Source organism: Colias philodice, chromosome 10, assembly GCF_061535455.1.
Source record: "Colias philodice isolate Cphi_HAF_F1 chromosome 10, ilColPhil1 Martin Lab GWU primary, whole genome shotgun sequence".
NCBI classification, from domain to species: Eukaryota; Metazoa; Arthropoda; class Insecta; order Lepidoptera; family Pieridae; genus Colias; species Colias philodice.
The window spans coordinates 3,680,539-3,698,808 of NC_143095.1; the positions used below are offsets into that span (position 1 = coordinate 3,680,539).

The 18,270-nt window shown below is 32.8% G+C and overlaps 2 protein-coding genes across 4 annotated transcripts in view; both read left to right on the forward strand.

The window, feature by feature from the left end:
- The window catches only part of btsz (bitesize), a 66,662-nt gene extending 52,902 nt beyond the window's left edge, over positions 1-13,760 (forward strand). For both annotated transcript variants that reach the window (XM_089699783.1, XM_089699784.1), the window contains exons 5-10: positions 5,814-5,935; positions 8,240-8,434; positions 8,824-9,078; positions 10,249-10,415; positions 12,481-12,689; positions 13,202-13,760. In XM_089699783.1, coding sequence (XP_089555909.1) covers positions 5,814-5,935; positions 8,240-8,434; positions 8,824-9,078; positions 10,249-10,415; positions 12,481-12,689; positions 13,202-13,338 — 1,085 coding nt within the window. In that variant the 3' untranslated portion in view covers positions 13,339-13,760. The remainder of the gene's footprint in view (positions 1-5,813; positions 5,936-8,239; positions 8,435-8,823; positions 9,079-10,248; positions 10,416-12,480; positions 12,690-13,201) is intronic.
- A 1,599-nt stretch (positions 13,761-15,359) lies between these two features.
- bou (glycosylphosphatidylinositol anchored membrane protein boudin) lies at positions 15,360-18,244 on the forward strand. Of its 2 annotated transcripts, none has more exons than XM_089699763.1 (4): positions 15,360-15,432; positions 15,561-15,663; positions 15,744-15,899; positions 17,705-18,244. In XM_089699763.1, exons 2-4 carry the CDS (start codon positions 15,618-15,620, stop codon positions 17,899-17,901), a joined length of 399 nt encoding a protein of 132 aa, XP_089555889.1. In that variant the 5' UTR covers positions 15,360-15,432; positions 15,561-15,617; the 3' UTR covers positions 17,902-18,244. The 2 variants fall into 2 exon arrangements, with proteins under 2 accessions (XP_089555889.1, XP_089555888.1); XM_089699762.1 differs by having other exon boundaries at positions 15,413-15,474.
- The last annotated feature ends 26 nt before the right edge of the window (positions 18,245-18,270 follow it).

Here is an 18,270-nt window from a genome sequence, read left to right on the forward strand (position 1 = left end):
ATAAAATACACTAAAGTGTGTGTATTGCAATTTCTGGGCCATGGCCTCAACGATTGATTGAATATCACATTAGCGATAGTTGAAACTGTGAGACTTGCAAAACAATGACTCGTTAGTTAATACGTAATCTATTGATAAACAATGATCTGCTTTTGAAGTCCCAGTATAGGCATAAGGAGTGGTAAGTACTGAACTAAATGTAACAATAGTGCATTACCGTAACTACCGCAGTACTTAAAATAAGCAAGCTTCAAAAGTTTGGCGTATATACTATCAAAATAATTATTAAGATAACACTTAATTGTATGTTATTATCACCATAATAAACAAATAACAAATTACAAAAGCTATTAAAAGCGCAGCTATCTTGAAGAAAGATGACTTAATTCATAAATTGATGTTAATTTGAAGAATGAAAATGATTTTGAACCAATTAATAAAACAAACAAGGAATCTCATGAATGCGGTTAAGTAAATGACCTTACTCATTGATACACGTAATGATTGCGTGTAATAAAAATAGTTCAGTATTGAAATATTTGTATTCTTTATTCGATTTTGATTAAGGAAGACTTAAGTATGCATTTATTTTTTTCTTTGTTTTTCAATGAATGAAACGAGTTAGCAAAAATGTGGTCCGTTTCTGAGTTATAAATAAATAAATATAATTTAAAAATAGCTTGCTAGATAAATGTCTAACCGAAATATTAGCACTCTCAAGTTTAGCTAAAATATGTACATATTTGCATATGCTAAAGAGCGTTTCATGACGATGTATTTCATTTTGCAAGCTCATTCTTACAAAAGTATCAAGTAGTATAAAAAAATTCGATAAACTTTGTGCAATCGAAGATATATTTCATGAAGTTTTAAATATAATTATGCCTAAATAACATATTTATTGAAAAATTATATGTATAAAAATCTATTATTTTTATTATATTTTTCGTATTTCTATTTTACGAACAATTAAATGAAAGAAAACGTTTGTAATTGTTAGATTAAAGTTAAAAATAAAATTTCTTACTTTTTACTATTTTAAAAAGCTTCATTAGGTACTTATTTTCACGTTTTCATTCGCATTATCACAATTTTAGCGCCTCTTGAAATGTTCTCCTATTTATTAGGTCGCTTTTATATAAATTTACTCTTAAAGCACATTACATAACTATATGAAATATGGCGACATAATGTTAATTGGAGAACAGGTTAAAACTTTTAACTGTGTTACATATGTGGGTATCAAGGTCGAGGTTTCTGTGCCGTTATATATTTACCTATATTATACTAAAATACTTACTCCTATGGCGCTGAAACCCCGAAGTGGGTCTTGGCCTCTGAAACGAGAACTCTTACACCTTCTCCGGTCCTGAGCGGTCTCTTGCCAATTATTATTGCACGCTGCAATATATAAAAGAGTATAGGTAGTAGGTAATTGAAACTATTTCTTCTAAAGTATCTTCATTCTATACAAATTTCACAATCGTGTGGGATTCGTGAGGTAATTTGACCGTGGCATAGATAGATTTAAAGTCATAAGACCTATACAACAGGTAAAGCGAAGTATCAACACCCCCAATGGTCACTTTACCTGTTTTTGGAAGTAGAAGTGAATAACGCAATAAGGTAATGTGGCCTACTTAAAACAATAGCATGCAAATCAGTACGGTACAGCCTAAGAGTTGTTTCCAAAAGACTGAGACGTTATTATCATTTCTTCGATTTTGTTCAATGTGAATAAGTTGTATTAACATTTTATATTATTCTGTCTAATACAAAAACTTAAATTTTACCTACTTTAACCTGAAAATTATGAAAATTTGAATGAAGATACCTACTACATAATCCAATTAAAAGAGGTGCTTTTTGCATTTAAATTAACTTTATAATAATATCATTATAATCTCCGGTAATTGTTTTTTTTTATACATGAACACGCAATTATATTTTATTATGATTAAATTGCATTACATATATAAAACGAGATGTGTTTTCATAACCCTCTGTTTTTTTATTTATTCTACTAACAGTAACACAGTATTTTTTTCACAGTATTTTTCTAGTATAGAGTATAGAGATACTAGAAAAATACTGTGAACATTTTCAAAAAAAGTAATAAATATCTATTTATTCAATAAAAGTATATTTTAAAAATGAATATCATTTCTTATGCAGTTTATTTATTTTAGATATATTTATCCAACAAAATAATTGTTCACGGTTCCTGGTGAAGTGAAGCTAACTTCACATTTCGATTTTTACTCAGTTTTTTAATGCACAAAGTAATTTAACATGCATGTTCTAACTGGATTGATCCCATGACCCATTAAATTATACTTACATCATTTTTAACTACGGTGTACGTTTTGGTAGCGAGACCAATTAGCTAAAGAAATATTTAATATACTTTGGCATTAATATGAAGATATAATTATTTAATTATTTGCAATAAATAAAATCCAGATAGTAATTATTGTTTTGATTGACTACCATTGTCTATGTAAATAATCGTAATTTAATTACAACTCATTAGATGTACGCTCGATCGTGTTATAATGGTAGGGATTAATAAGAACTGGTTTTGACTTTTGATCATTATAGATTACAACGTATAATATTCTTAAGGACGTTCAAATCGTATTAACATAATGTTCTAGACGGTCGTTCTTTTAGATTGCGTAACTTTTATATCTAGAACATTTAATCGTCAATATATGTCGTTTAAAATTCATTATTATACCTGCCCGAAGCCTTCATTATTTAATGTATAAACTGGTTGAAAATTCTTTAGTCCGATACCAGCCATCGAGGCTGATGTAAGATAAATTTGTTTGTTTTTAGTTTATCGTGAAACTTTATTAATTCGTGATGGGTGGTAGACGTGAACATGAAAGTGATCGTGATAATAGTGTTAAAAACAATAAAAATGACGCGGATGTGAGCTGTTGGAATTGTTTTAGCTCTGAAGATTCGGACCGTGATATTCCCGAACCGGTCCCCTTGCCAAAAATAAGAGAAGAACAGAGGGAAAAATTAAAGCTTTATTCTTTCTTAGCCGCAGAAATTTCAAAACCTAAAGCGGTTTCGTTAAAACAGAAAATAAGTGAAACCTACGTGGTAAGTAAAAAAATTGATGAAAAAATTGGAAAGAAAACTGACCCTAAAAAATATAAACAAGAAGTTGAAAATAATTTTGGCAATACCTCTACCAGTGAAACTTTAGGTTCAAAGAATTCATCGTTCACCGAACAAAGACCTAATGACAAGCCTGTAAGAAGAAAGATAAAGGCAATTTTGGATGATGAAATACCCCAAACATCCCTACAAAGCAAAGAAATATCTTATACAAAACCAACCTTACAAAAACAATATGCTACTGAGGAGCAGTCGGCTGCAAATAAAGTTGGCGTTGCAATTGCGAAAAGTAAAATAAACCAATCTCGTATTGATAGACTATCACAAACACCTCCCGTGCGAAGAGCCAACGATAAGTCCAACGTAAGAGAGGAGGTAACAAGAATTTCAAAACAATTGTCATTTAGCACTCCAAGAGCTCTGGCAGCTTCAACATCAAAGTCTATTGATAATATCAAAGCTATCAAGGAAGCACGGCATATGTCATTGGACGGAGATAATTTCTTGAAATCAAGATTATCTCTAAGAAAATTAAACCGAGATGACCCTAACGCACCGGTTTCACTTAAACAAATACTTACTACTGATGCAAGTCAAAACAAAAATACCGCAATTACCAACCCGAATAATGATAATGGTGGTCTTTATAAATCTCAGATGGAGACATCAACTCCTAAGGAAAGGAAATTATCTTTTTCTCTAGAACAAGATGTTGATATAAAGTTCCCAAAAAGTGACAATAATTCGAACGCTGATAACGAAGATTTCAAAGAAAAGGCGGATAACGTTAGTTCAAATGGATCAGAATCTGGATACGCAGGGTCTGTGGCTACTGTTCAAGATACGAATGAAAATGATATTTCTGAAAAAATTTCTTCGCTTACCGAAGAAATGAAAAAGTTGAGTGTCAGCGAGTCATTTAAGACGTCCCTTCCAGCACTTAATAAAGTTGAAAAGAAAATTCTAAAAATGCCTTCAACTTCGCTGTCGTCAGATATGAATACTGCTCATAAAAAGTCTTCACCCAAGTCAATCACATGGAGCACTATGACTTTGCCAAATCGATCTTTCAGTGTAGAAGGTATGCTTTTCTATAACGTACACCTATCTGTAAGTTAAAATCTGTCCTTCTATAATAATAATATTATAAAGCTGAAGTTTTTGTTGTTTTGTATGTTTGAACACGCTCATCTCAGGAACCACGGGTCCGATTAGAAAAATGATTTCACTGTTAGATACCTCGTCATTTATCTAGGAAGGATAGATCGCTAAGATCAATAAGAGCGGAGCCATGCGGGTAAAATCTTGATACACAGCCAGTGATAAATAAAAACAAAGAAAACATCGAATATAGAAAGACTATAATAATTTATGAATGCCGAAATTATGGTGGTTATGCCAATTTTACGCACTCTTACAATCGTGTTTAATTCTGCTATTATTTGTAGGTATACCATAATCACATTATGTTGGTCACTGAATGCTAAAACTGTACTCAGTACGTAACAGGAAACAACGGTGCAGGATGTGTGATAAATCGGGGATTTTAAACAATACAATAACAATCACAATTTAGTTTATTTAAATCAGTTGCTAGTGTTTAAACGATGTCGCGTGTAACTTCGTCTCCAGAAACGCGCTATTTGTCTATACAAAATGATATCTCGCCAGCTGCAAATGATTCTGTATCAACTTATTACGAGCCAGTGAATGTGTATAGAATAGATGCAAATGATTTAAGTGATAGTAATAAGAAATCATGCATACGTGAGTGCATCGAGTGTTGTTTTCCGTGTTGCAAAACGTCTCCGAAACAAGTCAATGATTCTCTCTTAGATAATCCTGACTCTTCCTTAGTGGGCCATGTTAAAAGAAGTTATTCCCTAAAAAAAGATTATAGCAAATTAGCCGGTAAGCCGGAACCCGAGCTAACGTACACTAGGAATGTTGACAGCGAATCTGTTTCTGTAAAATCTACAACTTTGCTGTTGCTGTCGTCTGAGCAGCATGCAAGTGCAATGAGCTTGGAACCGTACAGTAAGAAAAAACCAAAACGACTCGATAATATCTCTGAAAACCGAGATGACACTAGCAATTTTAGCAGATGCAGCACTCTTAGAACCGGTGAGAAGTCATTCATTAGTGACATCCTGAACTGTCGAGATTCATTTTTAAAATCCCTTGAGTGGTGTGATAACTCTCTTACGAGACGTAAAAAGTGCCGCCACGTAAAGCGCGATGAATGGCTTGAATTACAAAGCGATGGTACCAAGAAATCTGTTTTGATTTCACGGAGCACGCATGATTTGAGTGGATTGTATCTAAAATTATATCACTTGTCTATAAACTTTAAAAAAAACATATTAATGTAATTAACTACCCTTGGTGCATAAATCTGTTATTTTATCTTCTTATTCTTTCCTATGAATAAAATTGTGATAAATTAACCCATCATTACAATGTTATTGTCACTATTTATGGTAAAATATGCACAATGCACACAAACATTTAGGTACAATGTTATATTTGAATATGCATGAAATTCTTTAATTTATTTACACACTCAACTTATCAAATAACATGGAATTTTATAAATAAATTTTCATACATCTTTTGTTGGTTTATTGTTAAATATGTTTCTTTAACTGTTGTTTTAAATATGAATATTATTGTTTCAGATGAAGTCTACATGTCTGAAACGCTGTCTCCGGGCCACGCCACCTTGCCCCGACGATCAAGTTCTCCTTTACCGCACGATGCAGACAGAGATAGGTTTTCTCTCAACAGAAGTGGCCTGCAGGTACTGTATTTAATTGCAAACATGTATTTAACACACGTCCTTTGTATGAAGTAGGCTTATGCGCACAAAAAATGAGTTTTGTGGAACACAGCACTGTTTGTATAACTGTATGCGCTATTCGGTATTGTTTTAGAGGCCTCGCGTTGGCTATTGTAAGAAATTAGGGGCAATGTCTTGTTACGACATGGCCTGCGAATAACTGGGTTTGCAAAACATATTCTTAATGTAGATCCGAACGCGTTATGGCTATTTCGAAGGAACAAGTATAGGTGTATTGCAAAACTTCACATTTACACTATCTATATATATTATAAAGAAGATTGATGAAGAGAAGGCTCCGAAACTACTGGTCTTTTCGTTAACCATTCGAATTCTACAGGCTAAGTTTAATACGAAAAAAAAAATGGAATTCGGGTGAAAATTTCGACAATGTAACGAAATGTTCGTGTGTGAAACCGCGCGGCACAGCTAGCGAATTCTATGTACCAATCAATCACACTGCTTTATTATTGTGTATATGTACTTTGTTTTATCGTTAATTGCGGTTCCATGTTTATCGTACTCTGATTAAAGTATCAAATTTAATTAACAGCTTTTAACAAGATTTTAACGTATTTTTAAATATAACAAAAGATTTATTTATAACGTATATTTAATACAACAATAGATTAATTAAGTTAAAATGAGAATACTGTTAATAATAATTAATCGTTGTACAGATTTAATATTTAAGTAACAATTCGGTTTAATAAATTACTTTCAACTTCGATCTTTAGATATGCATATTTATTCAAGGTCTATATATTTATTTAAACCGGATTTTATATAACGTTGTTTATCTGCACATGATTGAAATATTACACCCACATTACATAAAGACTAAACTTAAAGTAATCTGCGGCGTAGATCTTATAGATAAGCTTTAAGAAATGATTGTATCCATGGATTTCTTATCTGTTTTAAAACGTGTTTAAAAAAACAACTTTTAAAATCTTAAAATTATCTTTCTTATCGATCGTTTGCATATATTTGTGATCCCGATGATTTTTGCAAGCAATAATTAAAACTTCTTTATTGGCACCTTTAAAATACATAATATGTGTCCAATGTCAATCCACAAAAATACGAATAGGTAGATATAAATAAATGTTATCTCTAAATTCTAAAATCAATGAAATTTATCTTTATGTGAAATCAAAGTTTATTCATTAAAATATCATCATGTTATTTACAAAGTTTGTTGTTCTTTTCTGGGTCGCTTTTTAATCTTCTACAATCTACATTTAAATATGTATTATACGTGTACATTAGATACTATGTTTATTTTAAAAATATTTGAATATCGTGGGTGCATAGAATGTAGTTTTAAGATATGGATTGTGTATAATCATATGTTAATTTGTCACAAATACAAAGTTTATACATTAGTTTCCGCCTTCACAAAATAACACCTTGTTTAGATTGCTTAAAATAGATTATTTCATAATATTTTTTTTATATCTTTCACACGGCTATATAATAGACCTCTAATGACTAATCAGTCTCTAATACAATAATTTACATTCAATCTAACTATGATGGCTAATTAATACCGTCGCGTCGATCACAAAATTACATTTATTCATTGTTAGGTTAGAAATTAACGGACTTAACCAAATCAGTCAAATTATCGATGATTAATCTACCAAAATATTAAGATAAAAGAAAGGTAAAATAAAAACCATTTATTTTATTTTATAACACACAACTCTAAAAATAACATAATAAATTTATATGTTTTTTATACACACGTACTATGATTTGGTCTCTGATGATTTAAAAATAATAATCTATTTGCCCTATATATTTCTCTATTCCATTTCGATTGCAAGTCAAATGGGCGTATATTACGTTGACAAACAAAAAGTGAATGCGGTTTCATGAACTCGACACAATAACACAGATGCGGGTAAGGTGTCGGATTAAATATCGTGTTTACCGCAAATGATATTTTTATTGAACATTTGTTTACATTACGAGCTGTGTGCGCTTGCGTTCTATTCATCGAACGTGGAATAAAAGTTTATCGGTACGAAATGTAGTTGAACTTTAAGTTAATAAGTGTAGTCAAAAATCATTACGTTTTAATTTTGTGTGTATAAACATATTATTGCAAAACAAATAAGAACTTCTTAGATATAAAATGTTCAAACAATTATTCAAAAGTGCTTCGGAAGTGGAAGAAGTCTAATTGAATAAATAAATGTTTGAATTTGAGAAAAATAGCATCCCGCCTCACGATATTTTTTTCAATGCCTTTTGCAGGCGCGTTCCGAGTCCATGGCCTCCGTATACAGTGGAGCCGGGGAGGGAATGCGGGGTACTGTCACCGTAAGAGGAGAGGTCCAGTTCTCCCTCCTGTATAACTACAGGCTCGGAGCACTGGAGGTCGGAGTGAAGCGCTGTAGAGACCTGGCCCCCGTCGACGTCAAGAGGAACCGGTCTGATCCTTATGTCAAGGTGTGTTTTTGTAATGTATTCTAAATGTAAACAAACTGGTTTTTTGGAATGTTATATACTTTTTTTTTTGGTGTTGAGGTATTTTTAGTCTTGTAAATTAATTAATTTATATCCGTCCGCTCGAAAAAGGTAAAATTCGAATAATTTTATTTTTGTTAAAAGACATTTTTGTTTAGCAGAATGACCGAAAGAGAAACAGGTTTCTTCGCTACAGAAACTGCATCTGATCTGTCCTATTAAATTTCGAATGTTATTTAAATTATAATATATCATGTTAATGTGCTGATCCCGATGCCCTCATGTGCGGAAAAAAAGTCTAGTTCCAACAGCATTTAAATTTGAATTCAATGTCAGATCACTATTTATATAACAATATTTGTGTCATCCAGGTGTACTTGTTGCCCGACAAGTCGAAAGCTGGCAAAAGGAAGACGAAGGTGAAGAAGAACACGCTGAACCCCGTGTTCGAGGAGACGCTGAGCTTCGCGCAGCCGCTGGGCACGCTGTCCGCGCGGACACTGTGGCTGAGCGTGTGGCACGCGGACATGTTCGGGCGGAACGACTTCCTGGGCGAGGTGGCGCTGCCGCTGGCCGACGTCGTGTTCGACGAGCCCGCGCCCAAGTGGTACAAGCTGCACGAGCGGGTCAGTGCTAATTGAGTAACTACTAGCTTCCGCCCACGACTTTGTACGTGCATCCCCGTTTTTCCCCGTTCCCACAAGAATTTCGGGAAATCCTTTCTTAGCGGATGCCTACGTCCTAACATCTACCTGCATGCCAAATTTCAGCCCGATACGTCCAGTGGTTTGGGCTGTGCGTTGATAGATCACTATATCAGTCACCTTTGAGTTTTATATATATAGATGTACTACGTACTAGAGAGGGCATCGCTACTACACTCTTTGTAACACGAGTTAGAGGCAAACGTCACAAACTCATCGCTTAATCTATGACTCACTAGCCGCCCCACGCGCTCGCCGCGCTTGTCGCAAAGATTTTGTTCGTGGTGTCCTCTATACGTATAATATACGTAGTAATACCTCAATGTTACTAATGCACTAATTTTTACTCTATGGGCCTTTTTCTAGTTACAGCATCTTTTTACTTAGATATCAAATATTTCGTTATTTTCATTTTTTAAGCCAAACTCGGGTAGGAGAACTTGTATTATTTTATCTGCTGGGCAGTTGATAGATCTATATGGAGATCGGTCGTTGGACAAACTTCGTTCCGAAGAACAAAAGAGTAAGAGTAGTTCAATTCAACAACATTTCAGTAACTGATCAAAGGCACCCTTCAAATAACTATGATCGGCTCGTATCTAAAAATCTACTCGTTCAGAAGGAACAGTTCACTGAGCAACTTATAAAAGGCCGTCTCAAATTATCCTGACTCTACGACTCTAACTATAAAATAAAGCATTTGTTCCCAGACGGAGCAGTTCAACAACCAACTTATAAAAGACCGGCTCCTATCAAATTATTCTGACTCTACTACAATTATAATGAGATCGCTTATAGCGATATGGCCGCCTATTTAACATATTATGATTTTTTTTCTCTGTTTATTCCTTTTTCTCTTGTGTATGTATTAAATAAAGTATTTAAATAAATAAGGGCCGATTTTACAATGGTTGGATAAAACTTATCCGTCCAATAAAGTATTACACGATAATATTAAAATGTCACGTAAACTGTCAAATACGGACAATTAGAATACGTTTTTAAAATGGTAGTTTTATACATTATTCGCCGAATAAGTTTTAACCAAGCATTTAAAAATCGGCACTAAATAAAATGAGTCCATTGGTCCAGACGGAGCAGTTCGACGAGCAGCAAGGCACGCGCGGGGACCTGATCGTGGGGCTGAAGTTCGAGCCGGAGCGCGGCGCGCGGAAGGGCACTCTGCACGTGCTCGTCAAGGAGGCCAAGAACCTGGTCGCCACGCGCCCCAGTGGACTCGCTGATGTCTTCTGCAAGAGGTAAAGCGAAAGGGATTTCTTTATTTTTACCGATTTATATTTTACACTAGCTTTCCGCCCGCGGCTTCGCCCGCGCTGTCAAAGAAAAACCCGCATAGTTCCCGTTCCCGTGGGATTTCCGGGAATGCGTCATTTTCCCGGGATAAAGAGTAGCCTATGTCCTTTCTCGGGTATCAAAATATCTCCATACCATATTTCATGAAAATTTGTTCAGTGGTTTAGGTTTTCGTGATTGAGTAACAGACAGATAGACAGAGTTACTTTCGCATTTATAATATTAGTATGGATTTCCTGGCTTCTTATAATATTGATAAATTGTAAACGAATGTGCACCTTCTAGGTAAATGCTACAACTTAGGACGCGTTGTCACTTTAAATCAGATGAAACAGCGGTCAGCTGTTTACCTGTGAATAAAAAAAATCTAATTAGTCCCGAGGGGTTACCATGATGTTTTAAAGCAGTATTATTTTCTTTGTGGGAAAGTAATGGCGCTAGACTATATAGATCTATAATTTTTCCACGTTGAACATAATACTGGTTTAAGCCATCGTAGTAACCCGATTACCATAAAACCAATAAATAATCTTTTCTGAGCTAAGCCGATTAAAAATTTCTAGAGAAACCTAAAAAGAATGCTTAATCCTCCGAATTTGCTCAAAGATTTTCTTCTATGCCTCAATTCAGCTTTGGTTTAGTTTGCCTCAGTTTTTCTGCTTTATTTAGCTTTTTTCTATCCCCGCAATCTTTGTCCAAACGGATCTATATGTAATAACGGTAATGGTAATTTTAAAGTATATGCTACTAACTTTGCTTTGCTCTGCTCTCTGAAATAAAGCCATAAAAATATTATTTTTGTATAAAAGAAAATGGTTATTGAACATGCTTAGGAATTCCAGTTAAATGACCATGAAAATAATACTTGGTTTATTTTCAAGAACAATTGTACCACATGTGCTCTAGATGTATTTTATTTCTGAAATATCACGCTTCTTTTCTTTGCTTTCAGCCGCTTTAAAGACAGGATTATTCAGTGCGTACAAAACAACTTGTAAGACAATGATATTATCATTTCTGTACATTCTACAATCACACTGCTAATAATATTACTAAAGCATTCAGAATGGTGCGTAGTGACTAAGTACATACATATCAATGTAATTACACTTTGTTTGTATCATTTTGTATTCATGAGTGTTGTGTTAAACGTTATTGAAATAGTAAATAAACAAAAATATGTAGTTACCCTTTCTACTCTTTCGACCCTTTCGACTTGACTTCAATCAAAACCATTTATTCAATATAATATAAACTAGTAATATCAGATAAAAAATGAATAAAAACAAAACGAACATTCATATAACCCTTTTCATTGTTAATATTGGTACATTGGTAGTTTTTTCGTTAATTATCATGTATGACATAAAATATTTAGCATGTTGGTTAATGTAAAATATTATTAAGTAAAAATTTCGTTCATCGATTGAGAAAGTAGAATAGGACTTAAGCGCGTCACACACGGTGAAGATACTATCATACCATCCTGTTACAAATGACCCGAAATTTTGTGGTCAGAACGCTGATACCGGATACCTTAAGATACTATAACGTTTTATATTAGAGAATCTTAACATAAAATATTATAGTATCTTCACCGTGTGTGACGCGCATTAGTTTTACATAAAAGAGGAAATAAATTGGTGATTTGATGTTTTTCAAAAAGTTTAAACTATACAATTTGAGACCATCTGAATAGTCTTTATTACTTTGTTTGTGCAGTTTTATTTCATCAGTAATCGTGTTTTAATAACGCCAATTATCCCGTTTTACATGCTTATCATATTATGCAATAGCTACCTATTCCCAGAGCACAGTCGAGTTGCAAAATTTACATTCGAATTTGGGTAACATCACCTATATCATAGCTATCTCCTTTCGGTTCGCAGGTTACAAAGTTCACATGACATGGACAATATACTGAGTTTGAATTACATACCCAACAGAAACTTACTCTTAAAGAATAATATAGCGTACATTTGATAATTTTTTTTATTAATTTTCCTACAGCTATCTCCTCCCGGAACGTGGTCGTCTCGCCAAACAGAAGACGGGTGTAGCACGACGCACTCTGAGCCCGCGATGGGAACACACCTTTACTTACCGCGGGGTTACACTCGACGAATTGGCTACAAGGGCACTAGAACTCAGCCTATGGGATAGAGATCGTTTGGCTTCGAACGACTTTATGGGCGCTGTGCGACTGTCGCTTGGCACTGGTGAGTTATGATTAGTGTTTTAAAGAATGACTGACCGGTTGGCTTAGTTTGTAGTGATTCTGTTTTCCAAGTCCCCACCCGGGGCAAATATTTGTGTGATGAACATAGATGTTTGCTCTGTGTCTGGGTGTTAATTATCTACATAAGTATTTATTAAAATTATATATGTACGTTTATCAGCCATCTGGCTTCCATAGCACAAGCGAAAGCTTAGTATGGGATCAGGTCGTACCGTGTGTGAAAATTGTCCTGAAATATTTATTTATTAGTTTTTTATTTAATGGAAAGTGACAGATATTAATAAGTTAATAACTTACTTTTGACACGCTTTCTGAGCGACAAACAAAGTAAAAATACAACAGTCGATAAAACAAGATATAAACATAACCTTGTCCCATTCACCTCTGTGGGTATTTACCTATGACATCATTTTAATTGTGTCCTTGTGGAATTCATTAAAAATTGTTTTTCGATTTTTATAAAAATATGTTAATCTTTATTAACATTTACAGGTACTTATATGGGAGCTAGCGTAAACTGGATGGACAGCGCGGGCAAAGAAGTATCCTTGTGGCAAACTATGATGCAGCGACCGAACTTCTGGGTGGAAGGCTCCTTACCCCTCAGGCCACAACTCAACAACAATTAAGAAATTCTTATAACGTCTCAGTGAAAAATAACGCTTCGTCTTGATACCTACTTAAATAACTTATTTACTAGATGACAATACGCCAGTGTATTTTGCACTTTAGATTTGACAGTTGGAGATTTCAAAATGGCCGTTAGTTCCCGCCAAATGATAATGTTGTAATGGCGATGACGGTAAAAATGTGAAGCAGAAAAATTCTGACTGAAATGATAAATATATTTTCTTTATTTATATAAATCTTGTAAAGCCCACGTTTTCTACAACGAATTAATTACACTTTGTAAAAGCTATATATTTATATTTAAGGACTGTTAGTGTGTGCGTTCGTAGGACCAATTTCATATTTTATCGATAAATAAATACTCTTTATAAATGTTGTGTGTTTTAAATACATTATGCGATGTAGTAAAACGTGCCAATCTTTCAAACTGAATTTATCCTACACACCTAGGCCAAATTTTCAAACTGAATTGTAGATATATTTTTATATTTTCTCCTACATTCCCGCATTGTGATGCATAAGTTAAAACATAAGATTTGTTTAGGGTAAACTGCCTATAATAATAAGAAAATATTATTTACGCATTTAATTTAGGACTTTAATGTACAAATTTAAGTTAACATGAGTCTTAAGAATCCGCTCATGACTATTGTGATTTAATTAATATTATTACATTCGTAGTTAATAAGTTCTAAATCCCTCACCTGTGTGTGTGTGTGTGAATGTGTGAAAAAGCGTGATAGGATTGTTAAATATGTCGTCCATAAATGTATAATTACTAATAAGAATATTTTTTTAATAAATCTACTTAAAATTAAGTGTCCTTATTTCCATATTTTTTACAAAAATAATGTAAATTAATATTTGAATAAATATTTTTACTATCAATATTGGAGTTTCATTTCCTGTGTTATATCCTGATTAGAATGAATATTAAGAAAGGATTCGACGTTTGAACATGCGATGATTAAAAAAATTATGGTAAGCATAGCTGTTTATTTAAACCATGATATACCGAAAATGATAGCGAATAAATAGCTCACAACGTATCGTCGCTACTGGACACAGTAAAAGAGCCATTTAAACGTAAAATTCGTGTTATGACCAACTAATGTAAAATATGCACACGAGTCACGACGCGGACGTAGTGACAGTCTAGAAAGACCACAGCGCATTATAGAAAATGTGCAAATAAATTTATTGCCACAACTTTTATTATTTGATTAAATCCAAATTCATACAGCCCACCATTACCTAGAATGAAACCACTTTATGGTAGTTAGATAGGTCAAAAAAACGATCATCTAAGTGTCTATCATATACTTTTTTAGTTTTGCTCAAATCACGAGATTAGCGAATTTGGGACTTCTTCTATTATAAAATATTTGGGAACATACGACGAAACGAATAATGGATAAAATTTGCCAGGCTGAGTTTTGCCGTTCAGTACAAATTTATTTTCACATAGACGTCGCTCAAAGAGTATTTTATTAAATAATAGACTATCCAAAACTGAGTCATATTCAAAATCCCATAGCATCAAAATTTAATCAACTTTAATTTGTAAAAAATTAAAAAACACCTCGGGCCTTACAGCGTACCCGCGGCCAAAGCGCGCGGCTCGCCCTGATTGTACACACCTTTACTTGCTCTGTGGTACACAATACACACCACAGAGCCACCCACACCAGTGTGTTTTCCCTAATTCCCTTCCCCACAGGTTATCAGGAAAGCTTGATTGCATAGGTAACAAGCTTGAATGCAATCAAGCAATACGCAACAGCGTATTTGAACGCTTACGTAGAAAAAATATTGTACATTGTATACATTGAGCTATTATTGTATAATTATTTCATTTTTGTAATCACAATCTACATTTGTACTGTGATTGGTATTTTTGAATGAACTAGCAACGTTTCAGTTAAAATTTATCTTAAAATATAATTATTAGTAAAATATAAGTTCAAAACTCGCAAATAGATATTTTTTTAAAAGATCAAAATCTTTTCAGTCTGTCTTTTTGTCTCTGTGCGGCGTAAGTACAAGATGTCATTGATACAGCAAAATTTAAATCTATGGTAAAACGTCAACAGGTACTTCAAAAATATGGGCTTGGTTTTAAATTTTTAGACAGTGTTTGTTGATATTTGAATTAATTGCATTCGATTTTATCTATTTGTATTGAGAACGATTGTTATAATAACACACATTTACATTTCAGTCAAAAACTTTACAGCTCCATTCAACTTAGCACAATTTTCAAACATAACAAAATACAATGAATCTGTTGATACTTGCAGTATGTTTGACTACAATAAAATCAGGTAAATTAAAAGGGTAATTGCCTAAATTTTTTATTTGTATTCTTTATAACTTTGTTATAATATGATTTTTTTTATTTTAGTTTATTCTATAAATTGTTACCAATGTTCTGGAACCGATTCAAATGACCCATTTCAATGCAATGAATATTTAGATTCCGAATCAAGTTTAGTGCCTACAGATTGTTCGCTAATTCATAATGCGCAGTTTTGTATTAAACATGTAGGAAGATTTGAAGGTACGACCGATACAATAACGATATTAGCATTGGGCATACTAACTGAGGAGCGTCGGAACAAAAACCGATAAACGACATGCTGTATTTTTTTTTTTTTTTTTTGTAATTTCGATGCTTTTGCATAATTTTACATGATAAGCTTATTGAATCTGTTCTAAAGCCGATGAATCTAGTAGAAAAATGCGCTTCAAGTTAAATGATCTATACAGATACCAATAAATCCACTGATGAGGTAAAAGAAAATTGATATCTTAACAGAAACCGATAAATCCTACATAAATTTGATAGATTTTTATAAGGTTGAGACAAAAACCGATATAGCAATTTTTAATTTTTAATTATTTAATTCCTCATATACTTAGTTTTAACCAAAAATGTTAATGGTTTTTTCACATAGCGATAAATCCTTAGTTGATTTTTTCAAAAAACGATAAATCCGGATAGTCTAAGCAAAAACCGCTATATCCATTTTTTTTTATTTTTTTTTTCGTTTATTACTTCACACACGAATCTGTTGATTTGGCCACCAAACAATGTTGCTAATGTTGATATATTAAGATTTTCTACTCTCTTTTACCTAAAAAAACAAAGAAATAAAACGTTTTTTCCGATTTGTCAAAAATCTTAGAAAGTGGATTTAGCGGTTTTTGTTCCGAAGCTCCTCAACTGTAACTAACAAAACTAATACTTATACTTATCATAGTAGTTAATTATTTTATTAACCATAGTATTAAGAGCAGGTTATTCCATCGAGTGTTACCAATGTAACTCGACAGGGGATATGGAATGTGGGGATGGGCTCATGAATTTGGATGGAGGCATCTTGAGGGCCACACCCTGTGACCAAGTTTACAATGCTCAGTATTGTGTCAAGGAAATAGGTTGATAGTAATTTTATTAACATCACTGGTGCTTTTATTCACCTGTATATAGAAGTGCTATCAACTGAGATTTGTTTTATTTGCTTTGTGTCACTTATGATTTGCCTGTTTTTATTTTTATTCGGCCCCTTGCCTTTGCTTTGCTATTTAGAAAAATATAGCAATTTTTCAAGTTCCAAACCTTATTCAAAGTAAATATAAATTCAAAGCAGTTGTTTGCTGCTGATTTATCTTTATAATTTTCATAACATTTTAGTTTAAAGAGACCCTGTCGAACATAAATCAGTTTCTGGTGTCTGGTTTATTTTTTAAACCTTCTAATAGCATGATACATGTCTTCTTTTCCTTGATAAAGATATACCTACATTCTTTCAAAATAGTAAGTAGACTTGAAATTGAATAATTAAAATTCTGTTGTGAAGGAAGTAAATTCTTATATAGCCATAAGCCAAAAATGATGTAATCTGATGGAACCAAACAAAGATTTTTGAATTCTAAGAACTTATATTCTGCTCTGAATCTTAGCTAAATGGTAAAATACTTACAATTTAATCAAATTAACATTATTTATAATGTGGTGATGGTTTTTCTTTATGTTTTGCATGGTGTTTAATGATTAGGTCTACACAGTTTTTGCACTGGGAATATCAATTTGGCACCTTGCACACAATTTGATTATGTGAGTAAATTTGTATAATATTGTCTTTCATTTTCTAATAATTATAAAATAAATATATCCAATTATTAGTTTTTTCATTATTAATGAATTTTGCAAAAGAGTTATATGCTAATGTATGTTTTAAGGGATAGGATTATTTTCAAATACATATATTTATAACATACACTTCAACATTTAGTATTACTTTTCCTGTGTGTTAACCATTAAATCCTCTAAATACATCAATGAACATAATTATTTTTCAGGTGGAATCGGTACAAAAAGGTTTTGCTCCTCACTGGATTTAGGTAACCAGTGTAAATATGTCCAACAGCCTGGAGACAAATTGGAGTATAGAACATGTATCTATACATGTACTACTGATGGATGTAATAGTGCTATAACTACGAAATTATCAGCTATGTTACTGATGTTAGCTCTTTTTGTATATAAGTGTGTATAATTTGAATGTAAGGCCTTGTTTCACAGCTTTTGATGAATGTCCCTGATTACCAATTCATCACTTTTTGAGGTATATTTCATATACTTTATTTCTTTTTATTAATTACTGATAGATAAGAATCAGGACATCCAGAAGTTGTGAAACTGGTCTTTTTTAATAATAATGTAAACCAAATTACTTATATAACTAACAATAGTACTTAATAGTGTTGTTTTATAAAGTTTTTATTTTATACAAATAGACTCAGCCATTTCAGCATTCCATAATCCGTCCATAGATTAAGAATTTATTATTGTAAGAAAAACTGACTTTTTATATTTTGTTAATAAATATTTTATATCTATTGTTTTGTTTAATTTTCAACCTAAT